The following is a 21,584-nucleotide window of genomic DNA, read 5'->3' on the forward strand; positions in this document are numbered from 1 at the left end:
GGCATAACTTTTCTGCACCAAGAACTCCTCAACAAAATGGTGTTGTTGAACGTATTAATAGAATCTTAGAAGATATGGCACGTACAATGCTCTTGTGTAGTGGTTTACCTCGCAACTTTTGGGCTGAAGCCATTAGTACTTCTTGCTACATCCATAATCGTGCTATGATCCGACCTATCCTTAATAAAACCCCCTATGAAATCCTCAGAGGTCGAAAACCTAATATCTCCCATCTTCGCTGTTTTGGGAGTAAATGTTTTGTACATAATAACGGTAAAAACCGTTTAAGTAAATTTGACCCTAGGAGTGATGAGGCAATTTTTATAGGATATTCAGATCACAACAAGGCTTACAAGGTCTTCAATAAGAGAACTATTTGTATTGAAGAAAGTGTCCACATTATTTTTGATGAAGATAACGTGTTCGATAAGCCTTTACAGGATGAGGAAGAAGACTTGGATGAACCCTACTTTCGTCTTTCAAGAGACGATCCCCCGGAATTGGAATTGGAGGACAATGAAATTGAGGGAACGAATGATGAAATTGATCATTCCTCAAAAGATAAAAAGGAGAAAGGCAGGGTTATAGTTGATGATACTATAACATTGACTCAAGACAAGAACTCCCAAACCAATGTTATAGATGATGGTACTATAACATTGAATCCAAATCAAGGTGTAGAGTCCGAGGTTATAATCGGCTCAAACACAACACCCGAATTGGATTCAGGGGGAACTTCCTCTAATTCCGAACCAAATGAAGTCGGGTCAAGCTCAAATAACGATGAAGAACCAAGTACTTCAACTAAATGGAAATACAAGAATTCACACCCCATGGATAATATTCTTGGAAATAATAAGAAGGGTGTTCAAACAAGACGTTCCTTAAACAACTTCTGTTCCTTCTACTCTTTTCTATCCATGATCGAACCAAAGAATATCAATGAAGCTCTACCTGAATCAAATTGGATTATAGCTATGCAAGAAGAGCTTCAACAGTTCGAAAGAAACAAGGTTTGGCATTTAGTTCCTAGACCAAAAGATTGTTCAGTCATTGGAACTAGGTGGGTCATCAGGAACAAATTAGATGATGCCGGAGTCATTGTCAGAAACAAAGCAAGATTGGTGGTCCATGGATATAATCAACAAGAAGGAATAGATTATGACGAGACTTTCGCACCAGTTGCTCGTCTTGAAGCTATTAGACTTGTGATAGCATTCGCCGCACACAAGGGAATGAAACTCTTCCAGATGGATGTCAAGACAGCATTCTTGAATGGTTATTTACAAGAGGAAGTCTTCGTTGAACAACCCCCTGGTTTTAAGAACATCAAATTTGAGGATCACGTGTTCAAATTGGATAAAGCCCTATACGGATTAAAGCAAGCACCTAGGGCTTGGTACGATCGATTATCTAAGTTTCTACTTGACAGTGGATTCAGTGGAGGATCCGTCGACAAAACTCTATTTCTAAAAACTGAGGGTTCTAACCTTTTAGTTGTTCAAATATACGTCGATGATAATATCTTTGGATCGACGAACCGGAGCCTATGCAAATATTTTTCTGAGTTGATGACTTCCGAGTTCGAAATGAGTATGATGGCATAATTGAAATTCTTCCTATGTCTGCAAATACAACAAACTGATGAAGGCATTAAAATCCATCAACAGAAATATGTCAAAAAATTGATTCGGAAATTTGGAATGGAAAATTCACACGCTATGCCTACTCCAATGGTCGAGAACAAGAAATTGACATTGGATGAAAATGGTAAATCAGTTGATGAAACTACTTACCGTGGGATGATTGGGTCACTATTATATTTGATCGCAAGTAGACTCGATATTATGTTTAGCGTATGCGTTTGTGCGAGATATCAATCGTCTCCCAAAGAATCGCATATGATGGCCGTAAAACAAATTTTACGTTACTTGATTGGAACGGCCAACTTATACCTATGGTACCCAATGGAGTGCAATTTTGATCTAGTCGGTTATTCCGATGCCGACTACGTAGGATGTTCTTTAGACAGAAAAAGCACGTCGGGTGTCACCACCTTTGTCGGACCGTGTATCGTTATGTGGGGTTCGAAGAAACAAAATTCGGTCGCTCTCTCAACTACTGAAGCCGAATATATTGTCGCAGGACTGGTATGTACTCAACTTTTATGGCTTAAGCAACAATTACGTGATTATGGTGTTGACGTAAGATGTATTCCTATTTTATGTGATAATACTAGTGCGATAATAGTTTCTAAAAACCCCGCACAACATTCACGTACCAAACATATTGAAATAAGACACCATTTTATACGAGACCATGTTGAGAAGGGGAATATAAAACTTGAATTTTGTAGTACTGAAAAACAATGGGCAGACATTTTGACAAAATCATTAGCTAGAGAACGATTTGAGACTTTACGGTTGGAAATTGGTTTAATCAGTGGTACCTAAGCTTCTATATTTGTTCAATCCTTTTATGACTGACTAGATAAGTTAAGATTGTATGACTGTGTCCGTATATTGCGTTGCATGAATAATTTCGTTGTAGGGATATTTTTATCATAAGATTCTATTTGTTATTTGGAATTTAATTGTTATACAAACTAATTCTTTATTACAATAAATATAACACACCAATTCTTTTATTTTTTTTTCCAAATCACAAAGAATCTTTCCTTTTGCAAATTCATGTACACGGCTCACACAATAAATTTCCTATACAAATACAAATTTCTTATACTTATCCTTTCCCTATCAAATCTATCCCTTAAATTCCTATACCTACCATAATTCATACTCCTAATTATATACTTACCATACTTACTCTCCACTTGTTAACCCTAGTCTACACCTATATCTACCCCTTGCGTGTTAACCGTCCACCCAACCCCACTTGCATACTTTTCTTTCTCTCAAATTTTTACCATCATCACAATTCATCTCCTTTACACAAACCATCACCATCACCTCCTTTTTCAACAATCACCATCATCATGAATTCATCTCATGCAAAAAATACCCGATCCTCAACCCGTCACCACCAAAACCGCCCCTTTCCTAACCAAACATCACCTCTACCACCACATGATCCTCATTCCATTAATTGTCCTTCACCACAACGAAACCAAAATTCGCCCCTGTTTCGTAGTCGGGACGAATCGGTGTCCGAAGGCAAAAGACGTCGTCTTTTCAAGGGTAAAAATAAAGTAGTTGTTGATGATAGTGAAGCTGTGGAGGAACCCGAGGTGATAGTTCGGAATGGTGTTGCTCGTACCTTGCTTAGGGATGCTTCAAAAGCCGCGTCCAAGGAAGGGTTAAATCGTGTTCGGCTTACTCATTATGAAAGCATCCTAGTTAATCGAGTTTTGAGGTATTCCATTCATGGTGGTAGGTACTATCCGAAATCTTGGTTGGTTAGTGTTCCCGCTCTTGCTTTCTTTGTTAATTTTCTTGATTTTCAAGGGTGGAGTCACATTAGTCAGTTTTCGGTTCCTGTTTACCCATTTGAGGTGGTTCAATTCTTTGCTAGTGTCTCAATTAAGAAAGGAGTCTTGCATGCGGTTGTTAATGGCATGGATGTGACGGTCTCTGTTTCGGATTTTTGCTCTGCTTTTTCGGTTCCCGATGAAGGAATTGAATTAAATCCGAGTCTTGAGTGGTCTAATGTTGTGAGTGAAAAGAAGTTGTTAGTAATGAAGTATTTTGAGGAGATGACGGAGGGAGGTAATATCGTGGTTCGTCCTCTCTCGGCAAAAATCAAGTTCCTCTTGAACTTTTTGTTGAACACAGTGGTGCCGAGGAGAGAAGGCCGTGAAAAGGTGTCGAGTTATGAAGCTATAATGGTTTATTCTTGGTTGGAAGGTCCGAAGGTGAATTTGGGTAGTGTTGTCTTGCACCGTATAATTCAGACAAGTCTTACGGTAACTAAGGAGAAGTTGAGCACTACAATCAATTTCCCATATGGTATGTGGATATCTCGATTGTTGGAAATAAAACGAGTAGTGGGGCCTGACAGTTATAGTGTTAGTGCGCGGGACTGTATGTGCGACAAGTTGATCAAGCTAATGGGTCTTGTTGTTGATGGACCCGAGTTGCTTCTTGCAAAAGATGTTGAGAAAGCCCCGGTGGATTCGGGTTTGGGAGCTATCGAGTCAAAGTTGGAGGGGTTTATGAGTGGCTTAATGGAGGAATTCGAGGAGCATTCGACTAATTTGGCTACGGTGTTGTCACGGGTTGGACCATCTCGGTCTTTAGACTCGGGCTTGGATCCTACTCGGGTGTACTCTTGGATGGAGGAAGTGGACAAGAGGTTAGTGGGTTTTGAGAGGGAGTTGAAGGCAATTCGTGGGGAAGTGTTCCCACACGGTGATCGTCTCACCTTCCTTATGAGTCAGGGTGGAGCTTTGGTGATGCACGGGAAATCCATGGCGGGTGATCAAGCTCTTACGTTGGAGGCCACAAAAGCTCTTTCCTTAAAAGTGCTTAACTTTGAGAGGAGCATTGGTACACTTTCTCAGCTGGTTCAAAGCTCGTTTGACCGTCTTGATGCCTTAGAGCATCGTACTAGGCCCGACTACGTAAACCCGTATAAGACCCGTAACATTTGATCTCCCTGCCTTACCATAATTAGCCCTTACCTTAATTAGCTTTTTCTTTATTTCTTTTAGTGGTGTGTTAAGCAAACTTCTTATTCGGCCCATTTTTGCAATGCGCTTGTGGTTATAGCCCAAGTGTTTCATTATACCTGTTTTCATTCGGCCCATTTTGGCTTCAAACATGTTTAATTCTTAGTTTGTATGCTAATTATATTTTGGATGCTTATAGTTTTTGCGTGTTATTACTATTTCCTATGACGTTTTATCTCTTGTCTCGTCTTATATTATTCTAGTCATTTTTTATTTGTTCTTAGCTTTTCGATGATGTCAAGAGGGGGAAAGAACGTCTATAGTAAGCATCTACCTAAGCTTGCTCCTTGTCAAGACCAATTGTCTCTTAAAGTCCTTAAGTTTTGGTTTTTTTTTTTTTTTTTTTTTTTTGAAAAATTGTAATGATCTTGCGTTACTCTTTATTATCAAAATAACGGTATTATATTGAGGGGGAACTTTTTACTTAGTCACAAATTTAGGAGACTTGCCATCATCAAAAAGGGGGAATTTGTTGAACCATATAGTTTATATGTTTATGTTTTGATGATGTCAAGGTGTTTTACATTCTATATACTTGTTGCGTGTAATCGTTTGTTAAGTATTTTAGAACTAATCTATTACGAGCAACAAAGAAGATTGTGACAATTGCGTGAGAAGTTCAAGCCTTCGTTCAAGATCAAACAATTCAAGATTCATTCAAGAACTATGTGAAGACGAAGCTCGTCTAAAGATTAATCAAGCTTGGATGATGACGTAGCCTATAGTCAAAGATCTCCTTGAAGATTAGAATAGCATAGGTGATTATCTCGTAATGGTAATCAAGAATGAGTTTCCTGAATTAGTAAAGTTATAGCTTTACAGGTATAACATTACTAGTAAAAGAGCTCAATGCTATAGCTCTTCTACTATAACATTGAAATGCTGAGTTTTTGTACACGACTTATAATTGTTTTGAAAATTATTTTTTAATTGTTTAAAGTTTGTTTTAAATGTTTTATTGAAAGTTTTTATATGGTAAAGCCCGGTTTAGTGAGAAGTGCGGTTTTATAGTAAATGTTAATTGGTAGTCATGATGGATCAACTTATGAGTTGGACTTTGCTACTAATTAGGGTTTCTAGATAGCCTCTCTTAAAACCTAAATTCTAATCATATGTTAAGACTAGGGTTTGCACGATTCACGAAGCTTATGGGCCATGGTATCTCGTGTTGCCTAGGGTATATTAGGTAAAGATTTTATTCTATAATAATATCTTACTTAATATATTTATTTATGATTAAAGATATTCTTGTTTTAGGAAATCTTATCATAATCTTAGAATTTATAGTAAAGATAATAATTGGAAAGATTATATTCTATCTCTTTGAATATTCTTTATTATCTTTTGAGGGCTTTTAGGAAAGAGATAATAAGAAGATATGATTTGTTTCTATATCTTATTATTTCGGCTATTAGGGTTTGACAAAACCGTGTAGCCTACTCTTTCTCCTCCTATAAATACTTTGCTATTTACTACATCTAAAAGAGAGACCTTAAGCATAAAAATTGATTTTAAATTTTACAAAGCAAACCGTGTGTTTTAAGCAGAAAAACCGATTTGCTATTTTGAAAGGTCGTGTGTCATAAAACTCGCATACTCGTTCTTCATTTATCGTTATAAGATAATAGTGCTTAATTGATTTCTTAACTTGTTCATTAACGTGAACCTTTGTTAGAATCATTAGTGCTTTCTTATTAGCGTAAGTTAGTCACTCGAGTATTTAACGGTACTCATTGAGTTACAGCTAGAGTTAGTTGTACGATTTGGGTTAGTAAATTTGTAATCCGTAGAAAGGTACTAAATTTATTAATCGAGAGTAGTGGACGTAGGTTTCGACTTGTGAAACTGAACCACTTCAAAAACCGTGTGTCTCTTCGTTCTTTCGTTTGTTTCGTTTATTCTGTTTACTTTCATTAGTTGATTAGTTAAAGTTTAATCAATAAACTTTAAATAATCAATTACATACCCATAATCGAAAAAGCTTTAAAAAGTTTTAAATCCTCAATTCACCCCCCCCCCCCCCCTCTTGAGTATTTTGGATCAATAGACTCTTCACATTTCATTAAGGCTAAATTACTCGCTACATAGAAAAAATACAAGAAAACAATTTAGAATAGTTGTGGCTAAATGATACGTTGCTAAAACAGGCTAAATGATATATTTATTGCTAAAATACTTCAAACACTTGAACAAATTTTGAGATATTGTTTTATACTTTTGTTGATAGATGATTCCTCTGCAAATATCGTTACTTGCAATTGTAATTATGGGGGAAACTTATCGGCAATATATAACACTATTGAGTATGTGGGTGGATCGTCTGTTCAGTACACCTTGGATATCTTTGAGTTAACTTTAAAAAGAGTAGAAGACATGGCTGAGAAGATTTATGGTCACCGAGACTCAATATGTTTTTATCTCGTTAAAGGAGTGGGTATGCAACTATTATGCGATGTAGAAACCATAGAGGAGTTGCAACTGGAAGGGGCTAAACATGGGGCTATTGAATTGTATTTTGATGGGGAGCCTCTCGAAGATTTGAATGTGGGGGCTGATTTCTTGAATGAGATTAATCCACAAAGCAATTCTCAAGTGCAAGTAAGGGTTACTAATAATATAGAGAGAATTGAGAATGTTAGTGGAGATTCTGATGAGGAGGAAATATGTTGGAGTGAGCCCGAAGAGGTTATTCATGACCAAGAAGCGGGTAGTAGTGATGAAGAATTTATCGACGCACAAAAGAAAAAAAAACACTGGATTTCCTTGAGAAATAACTCGGGTAAAAATCAGAACACCGAGCATAAGGAAGTAAGAGGTCAGAGGGTCAAAGGAGTAAAGGATGATTACTGGGGTAAAGATGAAGATGATTATGAGGTAATTTGCAAAGAATGATTATGCGAAAGAGATTCGGATGACGAAGGCCCTTTCAGCATAAGCGATGACGAGGAGAATATTGAAATTCATGACGAAGCTCAGTGGCCTATGTATGATCATAACACACTATTCGGGTCGGTAAACTTTGAACTAGGGAAATTATTTGACAAAGTAGACGTGCTTAGAAAAGCACTAATTTACTACAGCTGTCAAACAAACAAAGCATGGAACTACTGCCGTAATGAACCAACAAGGGTGCTCGTAATGTGCAAAGCTTATCCAAGATGCAAATGGAAAATAAGCGCCAGATATACAAAAGAGTATGGATGCTTGCAAATACGATTTATCAAAGACGTTCATACCTGTGCGCCAACTAAGATCAATAAAAGGGCCAATGCTATTTTTTTTGCTGAAGAATACCAAGATAAGCTCCTTAAACATCCTACATGGAAATTGAAAATGTTCATGAAAGACGTCGAAGACACATATGGTGTAAAAATTGATAGATGGCAAGCTTCTCGTGCTAAAAAAAATGCATTGTCCGCTTGTGCAAAGGTAGTACAAAAATAATATGGTTCCCTTAGAAATTATATGCATGAATTGACGAGATCCAATAAGGGTACTAGTGTTTTTTTTAGCCCTGAAGCCTCATATATGTGACACCCTCATTTATTGCGGAAAAGTAAACACGTAATTCTAGATAAAAACTGCATGGATATGTTTGTAATAGGTTCATTTGGGTAAAAACCTGTAATTTTTAAAACCGAAAACGAAACCTGAACCTGTTATAAAAAATATCCACATGGGAAGGTGTCAAACATGAAAGGTCTTAAATGAATCTCATAAATAAGACATCGCTAAAGTCGCGAAACAAAGTTATACAACCCAAATATGAAAAAGGGAGACATATGTCCCTAAAAAGTATATGACATAAAAAGTGTTTAAGGGTCACAATAAAATAAAGCCAATCTAGGTCCCAAGGTTACATTGCTCGCTAGCTCGTCCATGTACCCCATATATGCATCACCTACCTGTCAATCGCATTTTATACAAATACGAAAGCCACAGTCAGTGGGGAGTAACTCTGAGTTCTCCCAGCCACGAAATGTCATAATTAATATAACATGTAAACATAAGAATATGAATATGAATAACACATAGCATTAGCATATAGATGCTAGACAATCGTACTCATCATGTGAACAACAATATAACAACACATAGTCCTAGCATATGAATACTAGACAGACTCAAACTACACTATCATGTGAATCACATAACATCCAGGAATCCAAACTCTATCAACCATAGCCGGCTTGCATCTCACCTTCTATGATTCATAGAATCATCAACAAGAAAGGACAATATATCTAGAGACAGACATAAGTTCCTAGTACAGTCAATAGTCACTCTGTAACTCGAGTCTATACCACGAGGTAAGGTAAACACCCTAGTCCTAAACCTGCGCAGACCTAGCGACATGCGGAAAGTACCGCATCCAAGACCCATGATCACACACATGAGTACCCCTAAGGAATCCACCAAAGGGTTGGCTAGTACTTAAGCTGACCCCATACTTCTACGAGTACGTCAGGGGGTCATGCCCTAACTTGGATATAAGCCCACCAAGCTAAGACACAAAGGCTATTAAGCTGTGAACATACACTCGTCAAAGACTATAAGGGCCTATCTATGACGAAGGCTGAAATACTCACCTAGGACCTAGTCCCAGCTTGAATACTTTAGCCCACACCACACAAGACAAGTAGGACACCCAATTAACCATAAAAGGGGCAAAGAGTCCAAACTTGCACACACACAAATGATCATACACACCCTAGCATATGAAAGACTACGCAAGAGCATATTCAGCTGACAATCCAACAATATCTCCAATATCAATAATAATCCAAATTCTAGCTAACCAACAGTATCATAATCCATGAGAACAAGCTAAAATGGCAGAGAGGCAACAAGACTCAAGCATAAGGCATCCAAAGCATCCAACAACCAACATGTGAAATGATAATTATAAATATCAAGGCATAACATAAAACATCCAATAACAACCAATCTCACCTCAAAGACAAACCCTCGACCCGAGTCCCGCGACGGGTCATCGGTCAAATCAAGACTGACCGGTTTAAACCTAGTTTGACCAAACTCGTTCGGTCAAACTGCCCACTCGTAGTCTTGGCCTACTTTGGCCCAAATCACAAAATTCATCACAATATCATTCTCATGCTATTTCCAATTTCTATCATGTGAACACTATTAACATAAAGAAAAACATTCCAACTTACAAAATACCTAATTCCACAAAATTCTCGCATAATAAAATAGCATAAATAACCGTCTCACACAAGGGTAAACTTTTCTATAAATTTTAATCGATAAAACGACGCCATTTACTCATACGGACTCCGAATTGAGTGATTCAAGTGGCTAAACCACCTAATTTTTCGATGCCGTTCAATCTGTCATATTTTTGGAAACATTGGAAACCGTCTCGGTCCGGTACTGATGCGTTCCAGCCAACACGCGAACTTGTCACAACACATAATTACTCATCCAAATTTGTTCCAAACAATAATATACAAATGAGTAACATAAATTAAACATAAGCATACTCATCTTACTCCATTCATTCATTTATCAACAAGTTCATCTCAAACAACAACAACAACAACAAACAACAACAAACAACAAATACAACTACTAATGTGACAATAATTCGTCGAGTAACTCGGAATAGTTACCTTAAGCTAGCAAAGAGACAAGTAATAACTTGAGAAGGCTTCTAAAACCCAAAATTATGCATCATCTTCTACAATATATGAGTCTCCTAACTCATCTTCAAATTCTTCACCTATAAGAACAACAAAAACACAATTATTAAGCTTAAATTCGAAAACCCTAAAAGATGAGCCTTAAACAAAAATTGGGGAAAATTAAAATAAAGCTTACTAGTAGGTGAGGATTGAAGAGAGGATTCCGAATATATAATTTTTATGCGATTTGGTGGAGAAATTAAGAAGTTATGGTGGATTTAGGGATTGTAAGGAGGATTTTCGAGATGAATTTGGTGTTTGGAAGAAGGAAGTGATAGAATGAGAATTGAGGAAACGAAAGATGAAGAGGAGACCCATGGAGGATGGAGGGTGCATGGTTTGGGGTAGGGTGTTTGGGTGAGTTTCAATTGCTTACGTTTTGGTTCGTTTACTTTGAAATTAGAAATATTCGTCGAACGCGATTTCCGAGAAAATTAAAGTTCTTAAACACGATTTTACTAAAAGATTAAGTACTCATATGCCCAATATCCAAACTCGTTTACCCAACGACAGTAAGAAATGGGAAAATCCCAATTTTACGACTTTTATCCGAAATCTATTTTATCAAGGGAAAAGGTTTAAATATAGTTTAAATCACTTTTAAACATTTCTAAACTATCAAAAATAATTACATTTCTTCAAAATAAAATAAGATTATATTTTATCAAATAAATTTTATTTCAAATAAATTAATATTAAATTAAAATAGATTAAAAAATTACTTTTATAATATAATAAAGGTCTTCAAATTTACGGGGTGTTACAATCAACCCTCCTTTTAAGAAGTTTCATCTCCGAAACATAGAAGAAGGAACATTGTATATATGTAGGTCTATCTCTTTAAAATCAAGTAAACAAAATCTTCAAAATGTGAACGTATGAAATATAAGTGTCTTTTCAATGGAACGGAACATCCTCGTCGGCCGTTCAAGAACATCAACATTCCAAATCAAAGACATAAAAATATATATTTTTACACCAACAAATGAGAAAACCAATTATCGGACGTCTCCAATAACGAGCTTTACCACTCATTGACGTTAAAACCAGTGGAAAACATTAAAACATTTTCAAAAATCTTTAGTTCTAAACTCTATAAAAAGGATAATAACTCCACTAATCATGACTAAACTCTAACTACGGCTCTTATACAACTACGCAATGACTACTAACGCGGAGAATATTCCAGGGAAGGAGAGGAACACTCGAAAGGATAGCTAAAACTCACAAGAATTAGATAAAGGAAAGAGGATTACCTCACGAGAAAAGTTCGGGATATTTAGCTAACATAGAAGATTCATGCTCCCAAGTTTCTTCTTCGACATTTCCACAACGTTAAAGGATACGAACTAGGGGCACAACTTTGTTTCTAAGTTGCTTGTTTGCCCTTTCGAGGATTCGGATCGGCCTTTCTTCCAAAGCCAAGTTGGTTTCCAAATCTGGGATTTCTTCTTGAATAACATGGCTCGGATCACTAATGTACTTCCTCAACTAAGATACATGGAAGACATTATAAACCTTGCTCAAATTCGGGGGCAACTCTAAACGGTTAGCAACGGGACCAATCTTCTCAAGCACACGGAAAGGTCCAATGTATTTGGGACTCAGCTTTCCTTTCACACCAAACCGTTTCACCCCTTTAATAGGTGATACCTTAAGGAACACTCGATCATCAACCTCAAAGGCAAGTGGTCGATGACGGACATCGGCATAAGATTTCTGTCAGTCTTGAGCGGTTTTCATACGCTCTCGAATGATCTGAACCTGATTGATGGTCTCAGTCACCAAATCGAATCCCAACACATGAGCATCTTGGACTTGGTCCCAACAAACAGGACTACGACACTTCCTACCGTACAAAACTTCATAAGGTGACATCTTGATAGAGGAATGATAGCTATTGTTGTAGGAGAATTCGACAAGAGGTAAACATTTCTCCCAAGAAGTGTGGAAGTCTAAAGCACAAGCACGGAGGAGGTCCTCTAAAGTCTGGATAGTCCTCTCAGTCTATCCATCTGTAGCGGCATGAAAAGCGGTACTCATCAGTAGCTTACTACCCATGGCTTCTTGCAAAGCAGTCCAGAAACGGGAACATAATCTAGGGTCACGATCTTAAACTATATCCTTAGGCACTCCATGGTAGCGTACTATGTCCTTCACGTAGGCACCAGCTAGGACATCTAAGTTCCATGTCTCCTTGATAGGAATAAATCTAGCACACTTGGTTAATCGATCTACAACCACCCAAACAACATCTTTTCCACTCGCAGTCTTAGGTAAAGCCATCACAAAGTCCATGGAAATGGACTCCCACTTCCAAAGAGGAACATCCAAAGGTTGTAGTAAACCTCCGGGTTTCTGATGCTGAATCTTCACTCTCTGACAGGTAAGACACTTTCTAACATACTCTAGGACATCAATCTTCATCCTAGGCCACCAAAACTGTAATCTCAAGTCTTTATACATCTTGTCACCATCAGGATCAATAGAGTAAGGAGAAAGGTAAGCTTCATCAATGATCTTCTTCCTCAACTCGACTACTCTCGGAACATACATCCTACCTTGGTAACGAAGGTTTCCATCACTATCCACCACACAATCCTTAGCTTGCCCAAGTTGGATTTTTGCTTGAATGGACTTGAAAGTAGCATCCTCAGGTAGGCAAGTACGGATCTCACGGTAAAAGTCGGGTTCTGCACTCAAGGCACTAAGATAGTCAAAGCCCTTCCCAACAAGGCTTATCCCTAGCTTTTGAAATTCCGTGGTAAGTTCATCAGGTAACACACGGATAGTGCTCAAAGAGTGACTAGTCTTCCTACTCAAAGCATCGGCCACCACATTTACCAAAGGAAATTCCAGGTACTCAATCTGAAACAACAACATCATCCAAATGGTCCCGAAACTTCCTAACAACAAATCTTATGACTACAACACTCCCAAGGATTTCCTCAAAACACTCATGTTACTTCATCCTAATCTATTCCCCGAAACAAGGTACTCCACTATAAGTGTGATTTCACCACTCCAAATCCTCAAACATCCACAAACAACTTCCACAAGATCAAGGTCAAAGTTCCAACAAAGCTATACTCATATCCAACTAGTGTCAACCATGGGTTTCCTAAAATAGTAAAGTCCTCAATCAAAGATCTGAATACCAAGCTATAAATTCCCAGAAAGGGTTCCTCAAATATTCCACCATTCAATTCCATCCATTAAAAGTCAAGTACTAAGCACTAGTATCCCAAGACATGTCTCAGTACACTCCCCAAGGCTCTCAAATCCCAAACCTAAACAACTAAGCCAAATTCTATAGCCTTAGGAACAAACGCAACTCATACTTGACAACCCAAAATCCACCAATCAAGAATACTCACTTTATCAAGGATCTAGGTCTAGGAATCACTAGGTATGTCTCATCACACTACCTAAGTCTTCCTAACATCACAACCTCTCAATACCAGGGTTATGGGTTAACCATAAACAATCTCCTCAAAGGTTCAATTTTCCAACCAAGGTTAAGATTCCTCAAAAGAAAAAGTACTATCAAAAGGCGTTAAGGGAGGATAAGTAAGGAACAAAGGACAAGTTAGGAGGGTACAAGAGTAACTTTCAAGGAAAGAGAAGAGAGAGTTTAGAAGAAGAATAAGCGCCAAGAGATAAAGAATAAGGCAAGGTACACAAAGAATGAGAAACATCTTCGAGAAAGTAGAAGCATTCTTCAAAGGTAAACAAATCTTCAGTCCTCGGCAATAGGCACCAAATCTTGATCTTCATGTAGGTAAGCTCGCGGTCATTGATCCCAGGGTACAAAAATAATTGACAATCAACAAACATGTTAGAACCTACCACAAAGCATACACAAAGAGACTACAACATAAGGTCCTAAGTCTATCCATCCTACCCATCTCTCAAGTTTATTATTTTAAGGTCAAGTTATTTATATTGGGATGCACAAACGTGCGTCGGGAGCAAATATGCTCTGATACCAACTGTGACACCCTCATTTATTGCGGAAAAGTAAACACGTAATTCTAGATAAAAACTTCATGGATATGTTTGTAATAGGTTTATTTGGGTAAAAACCTGTAATTTTTAAAACCGAAAACGAAACCTGAACCTGTTATAAAAATATACACATGGGAAAGTGTCAAACATGCAAGGTCTAAAATGAATCTCATAAATAAAACATCGCTAAAGTCGCGAAACAAAGTTATACAACCCAAATATGAAAAAGAGAGACATATGTCCCTAAAAAGTATATGACATAAAAAGTGTTTAAGGGTCACAATAAAATAAAGTCAATCTAGGTCCCAAGGTTACTTTGCTCGCTAGCTCGTCCATGTACCCCATATATGCATCACCTACCTGTCAATCGCATTTTATACAAATACGAAAGCCACGATCGGTGGGGAGTAACTCCGAGTTCTCCCGCCCACGAAATGTCATAATTAATATAACATGTAAACATAAGAATATGAATATGAATAACACATAGCCTTAGCATATAGATGCTAGACAATCGTACTCATCATGTGAACAACAATATAACAACACATAGTCCTAGCATATGAATACTAGACCGACTCATACTACACTATCATGTGAATCACATAACATCCAGGAATCCAAACTCTATCAACCATAGCCGGCTTGCATCTAACCTTCTATGATTCATATAATCATCAACAAGAAAGGACAACATATATAGAGACAGACATAAGTTCCTAGTACAATCAATAGTCACTCTGTAACTCGAGTCTATACCACGAGGTAAGGTAAACACCCTAGTCCTAAACCTGCGCAGACCTGGCGACATGCGGAAAGTACCGCATCCAAGGCCCATGATCACACACATGAGTACCCCTAAGGAGTCAACCAAAGGGTTGGCTAGTACTTAAGCTGACCACATACTTCTAAGAGTACGTCAGGAGGTCATGCCCTAACTTGGATGTAAGCCCACCAAGCTAAGACACAAAGGCTATTAAGCTATGAACATACACTCGTCAAAAACTATAAGGGCCTATCTATGACGAAGGCCGAAATACTCACCTAGGACCTAGTCCCAGCTTGAATACTTTAGCCCACACCACACAAGACAAGTAGGACACCCAATTAACCATAAGAGGGGCAAAGAGTCCAAACTTGCACACACACAAATGATCATACACACCCTAGCATATGAAAGACTACGCAAGAGCATATTTGGTGACAATCCAACAATATCTCCAATATCAATAATAATCCAAATTCAGCTAACCAACAGTACCATAATCCATGAGAACAAGCTAAAATGGCGAAGAGGCAACAAGACTCAAGCATAAGGCATCCAAAGCATCCAACAACCAACATGTGAAATGATAATTACAAATATCAAGGCATAACATAAAACATCCAATAACAACCAATCTCACCTCAAAGACAAACCCTCGACCCGAGTCCCGCGACGGGTCATCGGTCAAATCGAGACTGACTGGTTTAAACCTAGTTTGACCAAACTCGTTCGGTCAACGGCCCACTCGAGTCTTGGCCTACTTTGGCCCAAATCACAAAATTCATCACAATATCATTCTCATGCTATTTCCAATTTCTATCATGTGAACACTATCAACATAAAGAAAAACATTCCAACTTACAAAATAACTAATTCCACAAAATTCTCGCATAATAAAATAGCATAAATAACCGTCTCACACAAGGGTAAACTTTTCTATAAATTTTAATCGATAAAACGACGCCATTTACTCATACGGACTCCAAATTGAGTGATTCAAGTGGCTAAACCACCTAATTTTTCGATGCCGTTCAATCTGTCATAGTTTTGGAAACATTGGAAACCGTCTCGGTCCGGTACTGACGCGTTCCAGCCAACACGAGAACTTGTCACAACACATAATTACTCATCCAAATTTGTTCCAAACAATAATATACAAATGGGTAACATAAATTAAACATAAGCATACTCATCTTACTCTATTCATTCATTTATCAACAAGTTCGTCTCAAACAACAACAACAACAACAACAAACAACAACAAACAACAAATACAACTACTAATGTGACATTAATTCGTCGAGTAACTCGGAATAGTTACCTTAAGCTAGCAAAGAGACAAGTAATAACTTGAGAAGACTTCTAAAACCCAAAATTATGCATCATATTCTACAATATATGAGTCTCCTAACTCATTTTCATATTCTTCACCTATAAGAACAACAAAAACACAATTATTAAGCTTAAATTCGAAAACCCGAAAAGATGACCCTTAAACAAAAATTGGGGAAAATTAAAATAAAGCTTACTAGTAGGTGAGGATTGAAGAGAGGATTCCGAATATATAATTTTTATGCGATTTGGTGGAGAAATGAAGAAGTTATGGTGGATTTAGGGATTGTAAGGAGGATTTTTGAGATGAATTTGGTGTTTGGAAGAAGGAAGTGATAAAATGAGAATTGAAGAAATGAAAGATGAAGAGGAGACCCATGGAGGATGGAGGGTGCATGGTTTGGGGTAGGGTGTTTGGGTGAGTTTCAATTGTTTACGTTTTGGTTCGTTTCGACGGAAATTAGAAATATTCGTCGAACGCGATTTCCGAGAAAATTAAAGTTCTTAAACACGATTTTACTAAAGGATTAAGTACTCATATGCCCAATATCCAAACTCGTTTACCCAACGACCGTAAGAAATGGGAAAATCCCAATTTTACGACTTTTATCCGAAATCTATTTTATCAAGGGAAAAGGTTTAAATATAGTTTAAATCACTTTTAAACATTTCTAAACTATCAAAAATAATTACATTTCTTCAAAATAAAATAAGATTATATTTTATCAAATAAATTTTATTTCAAATAAATTAATATTAAATTAAAATAGATTAAAATATTACTTTTAAAATATAATAAAGGTCTTCAAATTTACGGGGTGTTATAATATATCACGCTCAATTCCTCAAATCCATATGTTCTATATAAGCTTTCTTTCTATAAGGAAAGTATTCATGGATGGTTGTAGAAGAATACTTGGTTTAGATGGCGCCTTTCTCAAAGGTTATTGTAAATGCGAGCTATTTTGTGCCGCTGCTAGGGATGCTAACAATCAAATGTTCCCCGTCGCATGGGCTGTAGTAGAATCAGAATCTAAAGAGAGCTGGTCTTGGTTTCTTAGACATCTTATAGAGGATCTACAAATTCAAACAGGTGAAAATTGGACTTTATTATCTGATCAACAAATGGTACGCTTGTGGTATCTTATCTTTTTTTTTTATCTCATACAAATTGATATACTTTCTAGGTAATACTATTAAAATTTTATTCAAAAATGAAACCAGGGTCTGTTGCCTGCAATTGCTGACTTGTTACCTGAAGTCGAGCATAGATTATGCGCACGACACATTTTCACTAACTGTATTAAGGTTGTTTAAGGTGCTCCTTTACATAAGCTATTTTGGAAAGCCGTGAAATCATACACAGAGGAAGGTTTCAATTACGCAATGAGCGAGTTACAACAACAAAGTCCAAAAGCTCATCTAGAAATGCGTTCAAGAGATGTTATAAGATTTTGTAGATGCTTCTATAAAAGATGGGTGTGTACAGGGGTTACTTGCAATAATATGGCCGAGACTTTCAACTCATGGATCCTTGAAGCTAGAGAAAAACCTATTTTAACCATGCTAGAAGAAATAAGGCGTAAGGTTATGTGTAGAATGGTGGAGAAGAAAAAACAAGCTGCTAAATGTAAGGGCATTGTTACACCTAGAGTTCTAGCAACAATAAATGATCACATGCAAGCTACATGGAACTGGAATGCTATAGAAGCGGGTGAAAATGTGTATGAAGTAGCACATGTTCACAATAGTATGCTCCCATTTGCAGTGAAGCTACATGAAAGAGTTTGTACTTGTAGATATTGGGATATAAATGGGATTCCTTGTGAACATGCAACCGCAACAATTTGCTCAAAGAATGAAAATCCAGAGAGCTATTTGTCATTTTGGTATAGTAAGGTAGCTTATGAGACATCATATGCATTATCTTTGGAGCCATTAAATGGCCAAAGCATGTGGCAGGAAATTGATGGAGGAGAAATTTTACCAAGTGATCCAAGAGTCAAGTACGGAAGGCCTCCGAACAAAAGGAAAAGAGCATACGGGGAACGCAAGAGCAAGACAAATACATATAGAATTCCAAAAGGCGGAAAACAACTATGCTCTAATTGTAAGGAACCAGGTCATAAGAGTCGCACATGCAAATATAAGGTACCTGTGAATCGTCACAAAGCAACCAAAGCTGAATCCCGCTTTAATCTCCATTTGCCACAGATGTTGCTGTTGGCACGTTTTTTTTTTTTTTTTCTTTTTTTTTTCTTTTTTTTTTTTGCAATCAAAACTGAATTCCGCTTTAATCTCCATTTTTCGTAAATGTTGCATTTGGCACGTTTTTTTCCTAGATTGATGAAAATTGATATGTGTATGACACATGGAAGGATTTCTTCAATTAGCATACCAATTCATGTACTGGTTTCTTAACATTTTGCTAGTATTATTAGTGCTCCATTATTACCCTTTTCTTATCTAAACAAATTTACAGTGGGATAGAATGATGGCAGGAGTTTGGGATTTAGCAAACAAACTCTAGAAAATGGTTGCTTCAAATTTACAAAGTCGATTAAATTAACAATATTAACTAAACATAACACCAATTTTTATTTAAGATCGTCTTAACTTAAGATGACTCTCACTTGTTAAGACGGTCTCAAACAAGACTAACTAAAAGAAGAAAGGGGAAAAGAGATCTTACTCTTGTACGAACTATTCTTTGAGCTATGATCTATCACATGCATCAAGCAATTGTTGATCAAACATCAAATTGTATTCCAAAACTTTTTTGCCCAATACATGATGCCATGGCAGAGAATGTAAAGTGATGATTACTTTTTTGCCCAATTCATGATGCCATTAGGTAAACGCCGCATATGTCTCTTTTTGAGGCGTTTTTTTTCAAAAACCGCCTCAAATAGATTTTTGCTCTAAAAAAATATGAAAAACTAATTTTCTATTTGCTGCGATTTATCAAAAACGCCTCAAATGAGGAGCCGCAAATTAATGTTTTTTTACTAGTGTTGGTTTGTGTCGTTAATCATTGCAATTAACTGTAATTAGCTGCTTGAGTCGATGCATTTAGGTGATTAACTTCGGTACACCACGACCTGGATCGAAAGATTGGAAGGGGTAAGACTTGTAATGAACATTAGGGCATTCTAATGAGGGTGAAAGCTAAGTAAGTAATGTTTTAGGGCGAATAGCGGACCAAGAGGACCTTTTCACTACCCTGCAGACCGAATTTATGCCGACCTTTGACTCTAGTTTTGGATCCTTAGGAAACCATGGTGAACCGAAAATCCTAGCACTTTCCTCTCTCATGTGTTCACATTTTATTTCCATTGCTCTTTTAGTATAGCTTATCAAACGACTCAAACCCCCCAATTGTGACCTTAGACAGATTAGATAATAAGTAGATAGTGACCGCCTCTCTGTGGATACGATACCCGACATACATCTGTTACATAAGTTAGAGCCAGTTGGTTTTATTTTTGATAGGGTTGTGACAGTCGTGTCACAAAACGTGAAATCAAGGAAATGCAAGTGGGAGAAAACACAAAAATTTCCGGATAAGCCTGAAGAGGCGTGAGCCTTAAGGCAAGAAAATCAATGCGTCAGAATGAAACACATCTTGACAGGGACAAGTCAAGGTACAGATTCTTAGAATTAGCCCAAAGAGGCGCGAGCCCCTTGGAAATGCAAGGGACCTTCCCCTTTTTTCGGAAAAAAGGCGCTGATTGTTTTGTATAAATAGGGACATTTGTGTTCCATTTTTTCATTATCCGAAACACGAAAAACATCTCTACGAAAACCTTTCTTCTTCTTCCACAAAAAGAATCATGGATGCCTTCGAAAATAGGTTGGGACATTGGTGTCGGGATTTATCGCCTCCCGAGAAGTATCAACTCGTTGTAATGGGAGTTGGTCAATTGTTGGTGCTTCGTCAAGTTAAGTTGCAATCCTCGTTCCTTGAAGCATGCTCTTGTTTTTGGGATTAGAAACACCATGTTTTCGTTTTCTTGAAATGTGAAATTTGCCCTCTTGCCGAAGAAGTGGGTGCCATTGGAGGGTGGCCGGGTTATACTCTGGTGCTTCCTCCGACTCGATTGTGTTACAAAAATAAGTTTCGATCTATGTTGGGCTTGTCGACGAGCCAAGTGAACTTCCTCCTTGTTCCCCATGGTGTATACATGATGGCTCTTATCAACATCTTCTCAAACCGGTTGGATGTGAGTGTCTCGGAGGTGGCTAGGAGAAGGGCTCTTGCCTTTTGCCTAGTACATGCTTACCTCCTTGTCGATGCCTTGAAGAAGGAGGGGTCAATATGGTATGGGAGCATGACCCTTGTGCATGTGGTTGAGCAAATGGAGCACGGGTGGGATCCATCGTGGTTGGTGCTTGGCGAGATCATCCAAGCTTTAGACAAGAAGGGCTCTTGTGGAGAAGCTCCTTTGTTTGGATCTCCAAGGATCCTCCAAGTATGGCTCATGGAGAGGCTAAGGTATGTAGAGCCTCCGGTTGATGCTTCTTCTTACTTTTTTCGTCACCTTACTATGAGAAAGAAGTTGTATTCGGATAGTTTTGCGTCCGCAAAGGCCTATTGGACCTCGAGATTGGCGGAGGAGGGTGGTCCTCACATCCGTTGGGTGGTGCCATGGTGGCACTTGAGGTCCTTCATGGGGTTGCCCGCTCCGGCCGCTTGTTCTTGTTCTTTGACGGTGGTGGGTTTGAAGGTTGCTTCCTTCATTTATCCTGAAAGGCTTATGAGGCAAATGGGCTGCCAACAAAAGGTGCCCGCTCAAGATACTCTCGTCCAAGAGAGTGTTTTTCGAAACTCCGAGCTTGTGGAGATTTTTGAGAGGTGGTGGGCCACTCGGCCGACTTGGGAGGTACCAAACCCCGTTTCAACGACATGGGTGACTCCGGCTTATGTCAAGTGGTCAAGAGCTCAAACCTTGGAAGAAAGGTCCAAGTTCCGTAAAGATGAAGTCGGTAACTTGAAGTATAGGGAAGTTGGCAAGGCCAACCGTGCCTTCTTCGACGACTTTGTCGATGACATTAGCCCGGATGTGGTGAGGCCACCGAAGAGGAG

The 21,584-nt window shown here is 38.0% G+C and overlaps 1 protein-coding gene across 1 annotated transcript; it reads left to right on the top strand.

The window, feature by feature from the left end:
* Positions 1-17,884: 17,884 nt before the first annotated feature.
* LOC141631666 (uncharacterized) lies at positions 17,885-19,028 on the top strand. Its single transcript, XM_074444306.1, has 2 exons — positions 17,885-18,649; positions 18,981-19,028. Exons 1-2 carry the CDS (start codon positions 17,885-17,887, stop codon positions 19,026-19,028), a joined length of 813 nt encoding a protein of 270 aa, XP_074300407.1.
* The last annotated feature ends 2,556 nt before the right edge of the window (positions 19,029-21,584 follow it).

The sequence above is a fragment of the Silene latifolia genome, chromosome Y, assembly GCF_048544455.1.
Source record: "Silene latifolia isolate original U9 population chromosome Y, ASM4854445v1, whole genome shotgun sequence".
Lineage (NCBI taxonomy): Eukaryota > Viridiplantae > Streptophyta > Magnoliopsida > Caryophyllales > Caryophyllaceae > Silene > Silene latifolia.